The following is a 16,787-nucleotide window of genomic DNA, read 5'->3' on the forward strand; positions in this document are numbered from 1 at the left end:
AAGAATAATGTTTTTGACATCTGATAAAACAGTTTGACAGTTTTTTTTTTATAAAAAATAAAAATCAAAAAAAAAACATTACTCAAAATTGGTAAAAATTAAATATCGATTCAAATATCTTGTCAAAAACTTTAAATTTGGGCTTCAATCATATTTTATCTTATAAGAAATATTGTTTTCAACATTCTGAAAAATGTAAAGAAAAATTGAATTGACAGTTTTCTTACAAAAAATAAAAACCTACAAAAAAAATCAAAAAATCTTTTTTAAACTTTGAGTTATTGGCTTTAATTTACCTTTATCTTTCAACAAATATTGTTGTCAACATTCAGTAATAATTTGAAAAAAATCGAATTGACAGTTTTTTTACAAAAAATTTAAAACCGGAAAAAAATTAACAAAAGTTGGTAAAAAATGATTTCCTTTCAAAAATTTGAGATAATAGCTTCTTACTAACTTTTTCTTATAAGAAATATTGTTTTCAACACTAGGACAAATTTTGAGAAAAATCGAATTGACAGTTTTTTTACAAAAAATAAAAACCTAAAAAAATGTATAAAAGTTGGTAAAAATTGATTTTCGACTCAAATATCTTTTCAAAAATTGTAGGTATTGGCTTCAAACTAATTTTATCTAATAAGAAATATTGTTTTCAACATTCAGTAAGATTTTGAAGAAAATCGAATTAACAGTTTTTGTACAAAAAACTAAACACCTAAAAAAAAATTATCAAAAGTTGGTAAAAATTGATTTTCGACTCAAATAGCTTTTCAAAAATTAAAAATATTGGCTTCAAACTTATTTTATTTCACAGAAAATACTGTTTTCGATATTCAGTAATTTTTATATAAAAATCCGTTTTTTTCATACAATCTACAAAAAAAAAGTACGCAAATTTGGTAACAATTGATACGAGTACATATAGACAAACTTTTAAGCAAGACAAATCGACAGCCGGGATGGGAAGTAATCAGTGTGGGTCGCATCCCAGCCTCTTTTTCGTATAAAAATTGTATCAAATTATACTCAAATTTATATCATTAAAAGGTATCGCATTTTTGCAACTTTCAATTGAATAATTTAAAATCACACTAATTTTTAAAACTTTGTTTTGTGTAGTGGAAGTGATGGGGCTTGGATGGGCGAATTTTGTTGGGTAATTTATTCTAGTAGTAGTACCCGCAGCGTGATGGACTGTGTGCTTTGAACTGTCAAGCAAGGGGGCTTGGGTTCAATCCCTGCCTGTGCCACCTATCTTTTTCACGGGTAGGTGCTGCCTCTTGCGAGGCATTGACAAAACGTCCAAGAGTATTTCTTGTCATGAAAAGTGCTTTCTCAAATTCCGTTGCCGTTCGGATTCGGCATATTAACAGTAGATCCCTTCCATCTCTGTCTCTGACAACATCATTCGCACACAGGAATGGTTGAGAGATGTAAGTCAGTAGGCCCTGGTTCTTCATGGACTGTTGCGCCATCTAATTTATTTGTTTTCCTGTTTTGTATTGAAAAATCAAATTTCAGTAAAGTACCGAAAGGGATAAGTCTAAAACTTTAAAATAATTTTGTGCGTTTTGTTAAGAGCGTCCGATAAGTTTATTTTCACAAAATTATCTAAGCACAACTTACCGTTACCGATGTTCAAGAGTACGATAACTCAGGCGACAAGATATTGTAACGGATTTTTTAAGAACAAATAAAAACATGGCTTTTTTAGTATGGGAAGGGGGCCTATCTCCCCCGCTTAGGTGGGAGGGGCAATTTAAAAAATTATTTCTTAAAATGGAAAAACATAATTTAAAAAATAACGGTAATACTCACATTTTTTAAAGCCAATATTCAGTTCCAGTTTTTAAATCAAGTCAAAACAATGTATAGTTATTGAAAAAATTAATTTTAAACTCAAAATTTGAGTACACAAATTTAAAAAAAGGTATAAAGTTTAATTTTTGAATACTTGGGGATTATCCACTATTATTTTTATAATAGAATTTATTGCTCTTATTTGTTTTTGACCAAAAACTTTTTTGCAAATTGAAAAAAAAACCTTAACTACTATTTTAATTTAATTATTATTTTTCTTTTGCTTGAGTGGTCTTATTTTTATAGTTTTAACGGTAAGTGCGAGTTTGGGTGTATGCAATAATGGGATTCTATACTATACAACCTGCAAGGTTGGGTAGGTTCAAAGTGCGTTGGGTGCAACATGGGATACTTGAAAACTTTCTTTTGTATTATAAACTGGATTTAAGAAAAAATGAATTTATCCTAAGTAAATCTTAATCCGTATTCGATTATTATTATAAAAATATGACTGCGTCAATAATCAAGCAAGGAAAAAATAATTTGAAAATAATTGTTTTGGTAACTTTCAATTTTCCCAAGAACTAGAAGACATAAAATTATCTAGTCTTCAGTTTTTGATTAAAAACAAATAAGAACAATGAATTCTAAAAAAGCAATAGTAGTTAGGTAATATTAAAGTTTTCAAAAATTAAACTTTAAAGATTTTGTTTAATTTTCAAAAACTATGCATAGTTTTGACTTCAATTAAAAACAAGCTAATATACTAATATAAAAAATGTATAACACTTAGTTGTAAGCATTACCAATATTTTGTAATTCTTTTTTTTTCTATTTAACGTATATATTTTTTCAAATTGCTCCTACCGCTTAAACGGGGGAGATAGACCCCCCTCTCATAGTAAACAAATGCTTGTTTTTAGCTGTTCTATACAAATCCATCATTTAACTTTGTCGCCTGAGTTATCGTACTCTCCTCGATATATGCAACAGGTTGTGGGAATTATAAAAAAATAGATATCTAAGAACCGAAGAAAAAGTCCAAGTTTTTTTGGCTTACTGTTTTCGCCGTTTTTGTTTGGGTGTACATACTACTTTTTTGAAAGAAAAGTCTATAGTTTTTAGCCTTCATTCACCACTCGTTGAACTTCTTCTTAACTCCAAATGAATACAACTTTTATGCTATCTTCGAATTGCTCGCCACCAAATTTTGTTTAATTAATTTTTTAAATCTATTTTTTTAAACTGAAAGGAACTTTTTTTTGCACAACGTCGGGTACAGAATTTCTCCACTGAAATTTTATTCGAGTTTCAAATTTAAAAATTTTTAAATTTCGTCAGCGTAATGCAATAAAAAATTGTTTAAACTTTCGAAATTCATTTTCGAAACTCAAATTCGAAATTCATTCAGCTTAGGTTTGGAGTCACATTACGTTCTTTTCCTTACGATTGTCAAATGAAACGTGAGGTCGAAGCTTCATTGTGATAGCATGCATTGAATTCCTATGGTTGAACTCGTAAACGTCAGGCGAAGCCGAAGCTGAAGCGTGTTTGTGTTTCAGCCATCAATTATCTGAACATTTGCTTTGGCTGACAGCTCAACAGCTGTAAAAAAATGTCAACAAACGAAATATTTGCTCTTTGGAGGGATGAAATAATAGAAATGTCATTCAGAGCAACCTCGAAGCAGTTCTACCGTAACGCAGACGAAGCTGAAGCTGAAGCGTGTTTGTGATTCAGCCGTTAGTGCTTGAGTATGATCGCAGCAGCGTCATTGGCAACAAGGGATTTTTATGTCTCTTTCAGAATTAAAGAGTAAATCAGAGAAATTAAAAGAGACCTGCGCAGTAGAATGGCCAACTGAATCGGTTCAAGTTACCTTCATGATGTGATCACATTGAGTACTTATATATAACCAAAACATGTCCTAGCTCTTTCTTCCTATCCATTTAAAGACAAAATTCGAATAGGTAAGGTCCGGTATTACACAGTGCATGTTTTTAATGCTAATTTTTTTTTTTTATTTTAAGTGTCATTCGGTGATACGCGCATTATTATGCTTATACTTTCGCTAATTCCTACGTCCACATGAATTTACTTTCATTTCCCATATTGAGGTATTAGTTCTACAAACACGAAGTGAAGCAAATGCGAAGAAAATACGAAGAAAAGGAAGGACAAACGTCAAAAACGTGCAAGGAACAATGGCGGATCCAAGGGGGGTGGGTCGTAGGGGTCATGACCCCCCCCCTGCGAGATAATTTGTTTGCTTTTTAGCAGGAATTCCCTTCAATTCAAAACTAATCGTATTACGTTAATATATATGACCCCCACTATATTTTGAACTATTTATATTTTGTTTATGAAAACAACATTTATATTTTACTTCCTTAAACTTTGTTGCTAAAAGTACAACATTTGACTGAAGATTGGACCAAGAACATAACATGAATCGGATATTCAGCCTTATTCCAAAAAAACCGCACAAATTCATCAACTTTTGACCAATTGACGATCCAGGGGGTGGTCACATGAGCCAAAATTTTTAAATAGACTTTTTGGAAGAAATTATCAAGTTCTTCGACCCAGTCGTGCTTTTCATTTCTTTCAAAATTTGTTTTCAGTTGAATACAAAAGATTTAAAAAAAATTAAATTAATCTACTTTTGAAGTGAATTTGCTTTGGATACTCTAGAACTGAGATTCAAAAATGAATTTCAACAATACAAATGTCCCAAAAAGTGAAAAACATAATAAACTTTTCATATCTATTGATATATAAGCTTTGAAACGTGTAATTTGTGAGTACTACAAAACTTTTCTTCCCAACTTATTTGTTTACTTGCCTTACTTTGTTTTAATCTATTTTTTTTAGAGAAATTATGTACTTAAATTCAGCTATTTCCTTGAATTCAAGGAAGTGTTCTAAAAAATTTGATAACTAAAGTTGGCATTTAAGCAATTATTAAATTTTGTTAGCATCCTTTACAAAAAAACATTAAAGAACATTTTTAAGCGGTGAGTAAAAACTCATCTAAGGGTGTGACCCCCCCCTGATGAAAAGTCTGGATCCGCCCTTGTTATGAGTCCGATTTCGGGTTTGGCTTGTAGGTAAACCAATATGGCTACCGAGGACTTATATCTTTACTAGAGTGTTTTTGAGATTTATTTCTATTTCATTTTGTATTCCTTCTTTTCTCTTTCGCACTTCATTGATGCAAGGAAAAACATGCGTTGTGTAATACCAGACAAAGTTTCTATAGGAACCTAATCAATTCGAACTCATTATTTGACTTTTAACTTGTGAAATGTTCATTATATAAATAGGGTACTACCTAAACCTTGGTATACACAAAGCCTAAGCTAACTGCTAACCATCAATGCGGGCATCCCTCGGGGCCCATACTTTTATCGTTCCCGATATGAGTATAAGTTTTCTCTCCACTTCTATACTTACTAATAGCGTTACCACTTTACTTCAATTGAAGTAGATCTGCTTCTTTTTTTTTTCAAATAAATTTAAAATCTACTACTACTTCGCACCATCACCAAAATATTGAAATCTACTTCATTTTTAATATCTGGGTTTTTACCTACATACTTTAATTTTAATAAAAAATAGTTTGAATCTACTCCTTTTTTCTCTCACTCTTGTACGTAGTCTTAAAACTCTCTAGAGAATTAAAAATAGCTTGAGTATTTACATTGGCAGTGAAGTTACGTCTTATCTTATGTATTCTAGTGTAACCCTTTTGTCATTTTCGACATACATACATGAAATTGCTTAGAAGGATCTTTATAATAATTTCCAGTCAAAAGGGCTGTTGAAAATGTCTATAGGCCGTATTTCAATAACAACATATTTTAGAATTATTATTGTCAAAACGAATAAATTGTTAAAGAAACCCTAAAAATTATATATGAAAATAAAGGTTGTGAACTAAGCCACTTATTATTGGTGCCAAGAAAATTAATATCATCATTGAATTTTAAAAGATATTATTGTACAAAAGTTTGCCTAAAAAAAGCTGTTATTCAAAGGTTTGATCAAAAATAACTCAAAATATATAAATCATAGTTTCATTTAAAAGATATTTTTGACACCTTTATTTTGATAGCTTTTTGATTTTTCTAACTTTTCTGTATCCAAAGATATTAGCATTATGTCGAAAAAGTGCTGATTTTTAATGGTTGGACATTTTGAACTTCAATCTCAAATATCTCGGATCTCCCATGAGTTATCGACAAAATATTTTTGCAGATATATCCGGCTTATAACAACCTTTAATTTGATACCAAATCCATTGGTGTACACTCCGGGCCGGATGTCCCTTATAAAATGAGCAATCCCCTTTACAAAGTTTGAATTTGTAAATATCTTTATCTATCATACATATAGAGCCTGTATGGCAAGTATTGCATTCGTAAACAAATTCGAATTCGGGATTTTAATCAAACATGACATTACGATGGTAGAGAAGACGAAAAAAGTGGGTCCCCGATTTTTTCAAAATAAAAATAACAGTAGTTTCAATACAAATTTGTACGGTCAAAAATCGATAATTCGTTTTTTTTTTCAAAAACAAACCGATAGATTTTTTTAAAATTCTTGATAAAATCTGTGTTCTTAGTTTAGCTTCTTTCAATATAAAAAATATTTTTGTATTGCTTCACAAGGCTCCCCAGCTAGAACCGTTATTTTGTTTTTAAGTTTTCTAAAGACCTAAACTATTTTTTTTTTCTGCCAAATATTATTTTTTTTCGAAATTTGATTTCTTGAAAATGGGTTATCATTTTTTACAAAATTGAAATGCCAGTCGTCTAATAATAAGTTCAAAATTGTATACCAAAAATATTTTTAAACTAAAATTCAAAAACGATTTCCAAACGCAAATTTAAAAAAAATTTAAAATGAAATAGCATTTACATTTTTGAAAACAAACTTTTTTGCAGGTACATTTTAATTCAATACAGGAAATAGTTTTACGCAGACATTTTTGAATACATGAGCGTGTTCATGCGAACAAGTCGTGCATTTTATTTTTGTCTGTTTGTTAATGTTATTTGTTTTAAGTTGTGCTCTAGTCTTATTTTGGTTTTGATTTTTTGTTTTCAATATTAAAAGATATTTTTAAGTTGTCCAAAAACAAAGATAAAAGGTTTATCGATGTACTGAAATTATATTACGATTACTATTTCTTGAAGAACTCGTCCTTTGCAATAAAAACATTCTAAAGTCATTTGATATGACCAACACGAGCCCAATCTTTGCTTTTTCGTTGCTAACAACCAACATTTAAGAAATGTTACATTATCATATTGAAGTATATGATATGAAGCCTTAAATAATTATTTTTTTTAAATTTTTGTATTGAAATAATGTAATTTAAAAATATGTAGAATAATATGAAAAAGTTAATTTTTGAAATCTATTTCCTAAAATCTACTTCCACTTTTTTTGAGCAGTGGTAACGCTAACTAACTATGTGCCTACGAAATCTTACTCAGTGGACAAAAAATAAACCAACGTAAAACAAAAAACGTTACTGAAAAGTAAAACAAATCTCTGCCTCTGTAGCAGTGCGCACTACTGCATTGCATTCTGCTTGAATTTAATGAAATCTACTCAATAAGTAGTAGATATGAGTTATAAAGTATCTGAATCTGGCTCATGGGCTGAGCGTATTCTTAGAACAAACTCAAACCGGTTTGTTCTCCGGATAAAGTGTTGGCAACATTTCCACGAATACAAATCAATATTAAAAATAGCATTTATATTAAACTCATAACATGAGAGTCGTGTCTCAAATCAGAAAAACACTAAAGCCAGGTTGTCTCATCTACCTACTGCCTACCAAATTACACAACAGGCATTTTGCAAACCCTTGATGAATGCCACTGATTTTTAAATTTTGTACCTATTTATTTAATAATTGTAATGTTATCATTCAATAAGTTTGAATAATTATAATTTTAATCTTAAGATTTACGTAGGTAGACAAGATATATGTACATACAATCAGCATTTGTGTATTACATTGAATATGTGGTTAGTTCTTGTATGTATTTATAGGGGATGAAATACGAGTACGAATTGTTATGGTTTTTGGGTAGGGTGACCATGTCATACGAATTAATTTAAGTTACAATTTTGTCTAGAAGTGACAAATCAGAAATACGTATGTAAATACTTAAATTATTACATATGTAAATACTTAGAAATGCAAATGAAAATATGTACATAAATATAGGTAGTGACTTATTGTCATCATTTACACTACCGTTACTTCCAGTGCTTCTCAAAATTTATAATAAAAGCATCTAAATGGGTTTATTAACATACATACAAAAAATAAGTGAATTCATCACAACAGTCAGTTTATATTTCCATGATTTCTGAGAATGTTCTCAGAGGGGTTGACAGAGCAGACGAATGAAATTCATATTAACAAAATTCACTATTCTTTCTCACCTATTAATCAAATTATCTTCCCATAGAAAATCTTTGTCCATAGAAAATTCTTGAAAAATCGAATAATAAAAAATCAGTTTTTTACCAGGTTTCTGAGAGCAAAAGTGAACAATTGTATGAGAAATGTTGCTCATATTTTTGAGATCAAGGAAATCTCTGAGATCTAATTACCCAAAGCAACTATAAAATTATAAAAGTACATTTCTTAAAAAGGGATAAACGGTCACCATGCCTCTGAAGTAGGTATTGCTTTCCACATCGATATCAGGAGTCTAGTGCCGATGGGATGATGGCATGGCATACCAAAAATAATACAATGCCTTTGAATGAGTGTTTAGATGTACGCCTGAGAGTTTCTCTTCAGCTTATGTTTGAGTTCGATGTTGGAACGACTAAAATCAAAATGTACAACTCATATGATTGTACGTTTCACATCAACTGTTTGTCTCTTTCGAAATGTCAGTAATACACTCAATTAGATGAGATAAAAAAGAATGAGAGTATTCAGCTGCTAGTTTGTATGTTTTGCAGCTCAACTTACTTTTACATTGTTTGCGTTAGATTTCAAGTCGGGTCGTAAATAAAGAATTTTTAAAAACAAACAAAATGTCTCTGTTTCCTAAGAAAAAAAAAGTGTTCATGAAAAATTATTCGAAAGAGGATAATGTGAAATTAATAAAGTTAGTTGAACAACGTGAATGTTTATGGAATTGTAAGCATTGGGAATACTTTAAAAAACCGAGTGCACAAAAAGCATGGGAGGATATAGCAAAGATATTGAACGATACTCGTATGTACATTGATTCAAACAAATATTCGTATAATTTCATAGTTTTTGAATTTTTTTATAGCTCGTAAATCTCAACAACGTTGGCGGACAATTCGAAATATGTACGGAAAAAATATACATCCCACATTAAGAAATAAATCAACGAAGTATTACCTGGAACCTTATCTTGATTTTCTCCGTCCCTTTATACGATCGTGCTGTCGAAGTAAAACATGCTGCCAACTGGCAGGAAAGACCAAACACAAAAATGTTCAAGATGGAAAAGTTACAAACAAACGGGTAGGCGCCGTAGAAGCTACTTCAGAAAATGTATCAAAACTCTATGATAATAATTGGTCCAATACTATTCAGAAGACACCAAAAACCAAATCAAGTGAAATGATGTTTCTTGAAAGCTTACTACCATTTGTGGATGAAATGACTAACTGCCAAACACGGCGCTTTAGGTTAAAGGTTCTAACTTTAATCGATAATATATTAGATTAACTATAAGCTTAAGTTTACGTAACATTTAAAATAAAAAAATATTTGACAAACTAAGTTAAAGTTTAACAACTTATTTCTTACCTTTTTGGAGATCTGTTAACGATATTGATACACAAAAACTAACAAATTTCAGCAGAATTTTTGTTCTATTATTTATTTGAACAGAACTTGAAAAATTCGAATGCAAACTCAAAATTGCAAACAAAATCGAAATTGTAAAATTAAATTTAACATTGATTTTAAATAATTCAATCATACGTTGAAAACTTGATGGTTTTATATTGCCTAGATTATGAGAACATCAGAAATTACTAAAATAATTTGAATTAAATTATGTTGGGTATTTGTAGAAACTTATTAACATAAAAACAGTGATTCAATTCTTGCAAGTAAAAAAAAATTGTTTATAGGGATTGTCCACATAATTTCGAAAAACAGAAAATGAACGGTTATACGATTCACGCCCAATGTAATATGTTAATATTTTTGTTAATAACTGGTTCGTTTATATTGAGGATTAAATTTAAAAATGTTTTATCATGGTGTTACTTGGTACAAAATTGACACTTTTTTCAAGTTATAAATTCCGAATCCCATAATCACTGTACATTACAACATCATGAGTTGATCTTTTCGTTCTACTTACACTGCATATCTATATCTATATTTTTCACTCTCTCCCCTCTTTCCAAAAGTAGCATTGAGCTGCCTATTTAATATTCAGTACAAAATCACTCAAACATAGACAGAGAATACTCATGAGAAAAAGACTGAGCTCTTTCAAATTTGACACTGACAATTTCCATCTCATATTTGTTTACTTTAGTGCAGTGTTGTTTAATTCATAGTAGCATATTATTAAATCTGATATTGAAATTGCACACCAAAAAAACAGCGTCTTCAATGGACAGAACCAGAAATTTGGAATTGATAAAATTAGTTAAACAACATGAATGTTTGTGGAACCACAAGCATCTGGATTATTTTAAAAAAACAAAAGTGGAACATGCGTGGAAGCAAATTTCAGGCGAGCTAAATGAAGCAGGTACAGTGAATCAAAAAATTATTATATAAACAGTGCTAAAGTGTGTTTATTTTCATTAGTTTATAGGATTCAGTTACGATGGAAAACAATTCGCTGTATGTACGGGAATAATTTATACCCAAGCAAAAGAAAAAATAAAAACAAACCCTATTACTTAGCTGCATATCTTGATTTTCTTCAACCATATATTAAATCATGTTGCAAAAAAAAACAATGTGATGAATTTAAAAAGAAAACAAGAAAAACCTGCAAAAAAATCCCAAAAGCGAACATTGTAAATCCCATACTTATTGAATCATCTGAAGAAGACGAAGAAAAAGCTGTTGAAAATAAAGCTGAGGATACATCAGTACCAAGTGAATCGAGTAAGAATATGATGTTTTTGCAGAGTTTGCTGCCATTTATTGATGAAATGACGAAAACCCAAACTCTTCGATTTAGACTTAAAGTTTTAGCTATAATCGACACAATTCTTGATTAAAAGAGTATAACTAAGATAAGATTCTAGTTTTAATTTTATTTAATTAAGATGAAATTAAAATATAAACAAGTAGTTGAAAATTTCTTTCTAAAATATAGTTTACAAATCAATATTTTTACAACTATATATAAAATTAATTTTATTTGTAATTTAATATAATAAATTGGCTATTTTAAGATTTAAAACCTTCAATAGAGGCATGAAACGGTTTTTTTCAATGCGTTTTGTAAATATAGTTTTGTTAATATCTGAAAATATGATTTTAAGATCCTATATCTATGTATATTTGGAAAAAAAAGAAGGATTATTATAATTGTTTGATTGACTTGCTTTCCGTTGACATTTAATACAAAAAAGTATGTCTTTTCCGTACCAAATTTCCTTTGATATGAATTTGAAAGAGATCGGTTATTTTTTTGTTTCTCATACACTTGGAAGAAAGTTAAGTTCATTGTTGGATCAAAAAAATAATATCCATGAAAACAAGGAATAAGACTCATGCATTCGTTTTGAATTTTTTTCATTCACTTGGTTAAAAATTGCCTTCGAAAACTCATATCCACATTTTTGTATGTTAAAGAGCAAAAGAAGAATTTAGAAACTTTCAAGAATATGCAATCAATTTAGGCTTTAATGGTTTTCAATGAATATATGTATATAAAACGTTTGCCAGTTTAAGAATTTTTGAAATACGATACCAACAAAAATGTTGTAACAATTAAACTGAAATAAACTGACTTGCTTAAGATGTGTACATGTGTATGTATTTTAATCGAATTAACTTGAATAATTTCTGTAAAAATCTTAGTAAAAAAGGAAAAAACCTGGTATTACTTATGCTATTATATATATAGTTAAACGATATTGTCTGGACATATAAGTATACAATATTTAGTGCATAATATTGTATTATGTTTTTACAAGATAACGACTTAAAAAACAATTTTATTGTACATATAAACTGAAAAAAATTTGCGCCTCCCTTTACTTACTTCAAAATAAATAACAACGAAGGTTTTGATATGTTAAAATGTATATAAAAGTCCAGCTGCCGATTTTTGTTTTTACAAAAAATAAAAGCAATAAGTAAGTACTAAAAAAAGGACACAAAATTGTCTTTCTACGTTTTGCACGAATACAAAAAAATGCATATAAACTAACTGTAACTGTAACAATTTAAGACAAAATGGAAGAAACGTTCTCAAGGATACCTATATTTTTCGAAATTCTACCTCGCAATCAAACCAAACCCACTCTCACTTTTTAAATGTGATGTGGATTCACAATTAGTGAAAAAACTCAAATATGTTGAAAACAATGACAGATATCAACTTCAAAACTTGAATAAATATGAAAAACAAAACAATCTTATTTTTAAATTTATTTTTTACCTATGTACATACATTTAATCTTTAAGTTTATTTAACCAATTCTGGTCTGTCTATGCTTTTCTTCTCTAAAACATCTTCAAGAAGTAACATTACTTTTTTTCTAAATCGACGGATCTGTTTTTTGCTCATTTCATCAACAAAAGGTAGAATACTTTCCAAAAACATCCAATTCTTACTGACGACACTTTCGACTTCTGTAGTTCTTACATGTTTTGACCTTGATTCCGTGTCTTGAATGTCAATCTTTCGCTTAAGGCTGCAGCTGCTAGTAGAAGGTTTTAGTTTTCGCTCTTCATAAACTTCAACAGATTTAGTTTTTGTGCTTTTCTCGCCCTTTCCTTCAATAAGTTCCAAAAACTGTTGTTCCAATATTTTTTCTGTTTCCGCTGGTGCTTCATTTGTGTGTTTCCTTTTTGTTGTTTCAGTCCAATCTTCCTTTGAATTGTCTTTATTTTGTTTGCTGGCAGTTGCACTTGATTGACAACAAGGATGTAGTTTTATATATGGTTTAACGAAATCCACATGAGGTGACAAATAATATTTTTTCTTTGGGTCGGCATTTATACTTGTCCTGACATGCTGTGAATATGCTTGTCGAATATATCGCCAACGCCTATTGCATCTTTCTTCTAAAATAAGTTAAAAAAAAATAAAGGATGAGAGTAACATTTAATTTGTGTTAAATTTTTTAATGGCAAACTTGATTATGAAACAATTTTGTGCGGCTTTCCTTTACGGCATCACGAGTATACTCTTTGTTTTTGTTCCAGTTAGGTGAGGATTTCAATAAAACATGTTTAAAATATTAAGGTGGGGAAACACCACACAGATTTTTGTTTGTATTTTTCGGACTTAACCCAACTAACACAAGTTTTTTCAATTATTATGATTTTGTATATACCTAAGTACATTTTTTTACATTTTAATACTAGATTACTTACAATCTTATCAACCCCTATTTAAAACACAATTTCTGAAAATGTATGAATAATCTTTTAATTATTTTTTGTTATATTGTGAAGCTTTGTAACTTAAATATTTTTAATTTTCACAATTTTATAAGTATAGGTACTCTTTCTGTGAATTGGAATATAATAATAAATAAATCTAAATCTAATGCGAAAAACTTAAATTTGAAAATTAATTAATAATAGAAATGTGTACATAAATGTTTTTCCCACAGTTGCTATAATTATATCCTTGCACATGTCCATCAAATGAAAAAAAACTCTTGTGAATATTCGTTCTGCGGTAAAGGAGAGTTGAGTCATATTTAGATTTTTATTATGCAAACCAAAAAATTAAAATTACTGAGTTATTTATTATGGTATAATAAAAAAAAATAAAACAATTTAAAAAAATCTTCACTTGGTATAAAATAATGTTTGAGCCAATGTACCTGTGCCGTTGACAGCCTTTGCAATTTGCTTCCAAGCTTCAACTTTAATGTGATTGTTTGTATAATTTGGTGAATCGTGTTTCCATAAACACTCATGTTTTTCAATCAATTTAAGAAACTTTATATTTGTTTTGAGATCTTCGTGTTTATCCAATGAATTATTTTTTGTTGTAGACATTTTAATATAGAAACAGGAAATCGTAAAAATAACAAGCACTCAAAAACAAAATGATACAAATGCTGCTTGCTGCCGCTTGTCGTAGCCGTTGGAGTAAAAAGTAAAAACAGAATTACACAATCAACATGAGTTGCACATGGAGATAAAGTGTACCACTCTACACTCTACTCACACGGAATACTGACACCAGTGAGAGCGCAGAAGAAATTTTCACTCCAACATTGTTTGTAAAATAAACCGTCCAGGTATATTATACTCCGTTTGACAAGCCCGTGACTAAGAGAGAGATAGTGCAGGTATGGTTTTTGGTATGAATTAAAACAGTTTGATGTTGTTTGATGAAATGCTTACAACTTAATTCAACCTAAATTTGTGTGTATTTTGGTATAGCGGTGACAATGACTCAAACTTCATTAGGTACGTAGTGGTATGGTATACGTAGTTACTCAGTCGTTTACCTCTTTGCATGGTGGTTTAACATTGAAATGGATTTTTTGAGAAGCATGAACGAGTGGTTTGCTGAACAGTGGTGATCTTTAGATAAGATACTATATCTTATAAAACTTGGCTCTATATTCTTCTATTATTAAGAATTTAGTAACTACCTAATATATGTACCTACATACATATATCGATTTATTACAAGAGTAGAAAGTTCCTGTAAAGGGTTAGATGAACACGTACTTGGATATCTTCTTACTTAAATTCGTATTCATTTTAGTTTCAGCATTACAAAAAAAAAAACAGTTTGAAGAATATTTTTAAGTTAATTAATTCTTTAATGGGTTAATCGTATACTGCATGGAAATGTTAAATCCGCAAAGAAAAAAAATACAGTATCATTTATATCATTTATATACCTAATGCTTGATATAAATTGTCAATTGTGATCAAAAATTATTTCCTAAAACTTAAAAAATATGAAATTTAATAAGAAATATATTAGTCTCTTTTTTACATTCTTTTTATTAAACCTATAATGAAACTTAATTTAAAGAAAAATTATTTATTTCTCTTCTTAGCAACTACTATTTGTCCCATCGATGTCTCTGTCATCCAAAACATCATCCACCAGACACATTATTTCGCGTCTAAAACGGCGGTTTTGCTGAGTATTCATATCATCAATGAAAGGAATCAAACTCTCAAAAAACTTTCTGTTGGCTTCAATTAAACTTAAATTCGGAAGATCGTTCTTTACTTTTTCTTTGGGATCTATTGTTTCATTTTCTTCGTTTGAATCAGTTTCTCTTTTGCGTTTATTGGGGGAGGGAGAGTTTGATAACTCTATTGATATGACTTCGAATTTTTGGTCTTCTTCATCATCATCTTCATCCTCCATTTTAATTATTTCAAATAGAACTTTTTCGGCGTTATCTAAGGGCTTAACATCTTCATCAGAATCTAGAGGTTCTTCTTTGATTTCGATATCCGTTGTAGAGGTACGTGAATCATCTGCATCACTGGTATATTTTTTATTGTTACTGCTACCGCCTTCGCCACCGCTGTCAGCATTGTTGATTTGACAACCTAGTTTTAGATGAGGCCGAACAAATTCGAGGGAGCTCGACATGTAATATTCGCTTTTTTGAAATGTTCCATTTGCATTTATTCTAAATGACCTGGCATACGCTCTTCGAATCTTTTGCCAGTGTATAAGGCACGTCTTAGCTAAAAATACAAGAACAAAATAATTAATTTTTGAAAATGTTTTAGAAAAACTTAAAAAACCACACCATGCAAACGCATGTATGTATATTGTGGGAAACTAGAGTGTAGCAATACAAATTACATTTTCTCTCAACATCACCGATCAACCCCTTCACTCTCACTTTTATGAGTGAGAGTTGTTGAACAAACAAGGGGAGTTATGTATCTAACAGAAAAAATGCCAACAAATTTATAAATTTTGAAAATAAAGCATCAAATCTTTTCTGCTATTTTTTCTATCACAAATTAATAAGACTTCTAATTCTATCAATTGGTTGTAAGTTGTAGTGCATCACACATTTGTAAGCTTAATACACCATTAAGGAAATTTCACATAAAAACTCATTCCATAGATCTGTTTTTTGTTACACAATGAAACTTACGTGTGTCGCCCATTTCTTTCGAAATTTCATGCCAAGCTTCATCCATTTGTGGTTTATGGTTATAATTTTCAGAATCTCTATTCCAAATGCACGGATATTTTTTCACTAATTCTATGAATTTTTTATTGGCTTTTTCCATTTCAGATGTTATAAACGATGGCATTTTGCCTGCTGCTCACTGCACTGAAACCAACTCAACTTATCTTCTTCACACGAACAACAGCGGCAAACTAAATTAACTTATAAAACGGAGTGGTTTTGAGAGACTTAAGTTTCACTCAGTATCACAGAGAGCGCCAGAGCGGCATACTTAATCACTACTTAGAAAGACAACAAACACATGCATAAATCGATACACCATTTAATGTATATTGTAATAAATACCGAAATATGAAGAAGAGAATAGAAAAGTCAGGTCTCAGGTAACTGCGACGGATTAAAATGAAAAATTAACAATATTGTCTTGTCCTCATAAAGATGGATGTAATTTAAATATTAAAATATGGATAAGAAAGAAAACCAGTAGTGGATTAATAGTTCTAGAGCCCTGATGTTTAAATTCTTTGGTTAGTTTTCGGCAATTATTCATAGCAAGGTAATTAGCCTTATCACATTGTAGGTACCTAGTGCAAAAAACATAAGTAAACATAAAG

General features: G+C 29.9%; 3 protein-coding genes across 3 annotated transcripts; 1 reads left to right on the top strand and 2 right to left on the bottom strand.

Moving 5' to 3' along the window:
• The first annotated feature begins 8,782 nt into the window (after window positions 1-8,782).
• LOC129941066 (uncharacterized) lies at window positions 8,783-9,601 on the top strand. The gene is made up of 2 exons (XM_056049608.1): window positions 8,783-9,061; window positions 9,123-9,601. The coding sequence occupies exons 1-2, from the start codon at window positions 8,878-8,880 to the stop codon at window positions 9,545-9,547; spliced, it is 609 nt and encodes a 202-aa protein (XP_055905583.1). The 5' UTR covers window positions 8,783-8,877; the 3' UTR covers window positions 9,548-9,601.
• A 2,838-nt stretch (window positions 9,602-12,439) lies between these two features.
• On the bottom strand, window positions 12,440-14,598 carry LOC129941065 (uncharacterized). Its single transcript, XM_056049607.1, has 2 exons — window positions 13,864-14,598; window positions 12,440-13,093 (listed from the first exon to the last, which is right to left on the bottom strand). Exons 1-2 carry the CDS (start codon window positions 14,039-14,041, stop codon window positions 12,492-12,494), a joined length of 780 nt encoding a protein of 259 aa, XP_055905582.1. The 5' UTR covers window positions 14,042-14,598; the 3' UTR covers window positions 12,440-12,491.
• Window positions 14,599-14,989: 391 nt separating this feature from the next.
• On the bottom strand, window positions 14,990-16,365 carry LOC129939656 (uncharacterized). Its single transcript, XM_056047755.1, has 2 exons — window positions 16,135-16,365; window positions 14,990-15,712 (listed from the first exon to the last, which is right to left on the bottom strand). Exons 1-2 carry the CDS (start codon window positions 16,295-16,297, stop codon window positions 15,060-15,062), a joined length of 816 nt encoding a protein of 271 aa, XP_055903730.1. The 5' UTR covers window positions 16,298-16,365; the 3' UTR covers window positions 14,990-15,059.
• Between the last annotated feature and the right edge of the window lie 422 nt (window positions 16,366-16,787).

This window comes from Eupeodes corollae, chromosome 1 (genome assembly GCF_945859685.1).
Source record: "Eupeodes corollae chromosome 1, idEupCoro1.1, whole genome shotgun sequence".
Classification (NCBI taxonomy): Eukaryota; Metazoa; Arthropoda; class Insecta; order Diptera; family Syrphidae; genus Eupeodes; species Eupeodes corollae.

What these genes read in the sequence shown, in the direction of transcription:
- LOC129941066 (XM_056049608.1), top strand. Translation starts at nt 8,878, where the DNA reads ATGTCTCTGTTTCCTAAGAAAAAAAAAGTGTTCATGAAAAATTATTCG. An exon ending in AAAGATATTGAACGATACTC is followed by an intron (nt 9,062 to 9,122) that starts GTATGTACATTG and finishes ATTTTTTTATAG; the next exon opens with CTCGTAAATCTCAACAACGT.
- LOC129941065 (XM_056049607.1), bottom strand. Translation starts at nt 14,041, where the DNA reads ATGTCTACAACAAAAAATAATTCATTGGATAAACACGAAGATCTCAAA. An exon ending in AAAGGCTGTCAACGGCACAG is followed by an intron (nt 13,094 to 13,863) that starts GTACATTGGCTC and finishes AACTTATTTTAG; the next exon opens with AAGAAAGATGCAATAGGCGT.
- LOC129939656 (XM_056047755.1), bottom strand. Translation starts at nt 16,297, where the DNA reads ATGCCATCGTTTATAACATCTGAAATGGAAAAAGCCAATAAAAAATTC. An exon ending in GAAAGAAATGGGCGACACAC is followed by an intron (nt 15,713 to 16,134) that starts GTAAGTTTCATT and finishes TTGTATTTTTAG; the next exon opens with CTAAGACGTGCCTTATACAC.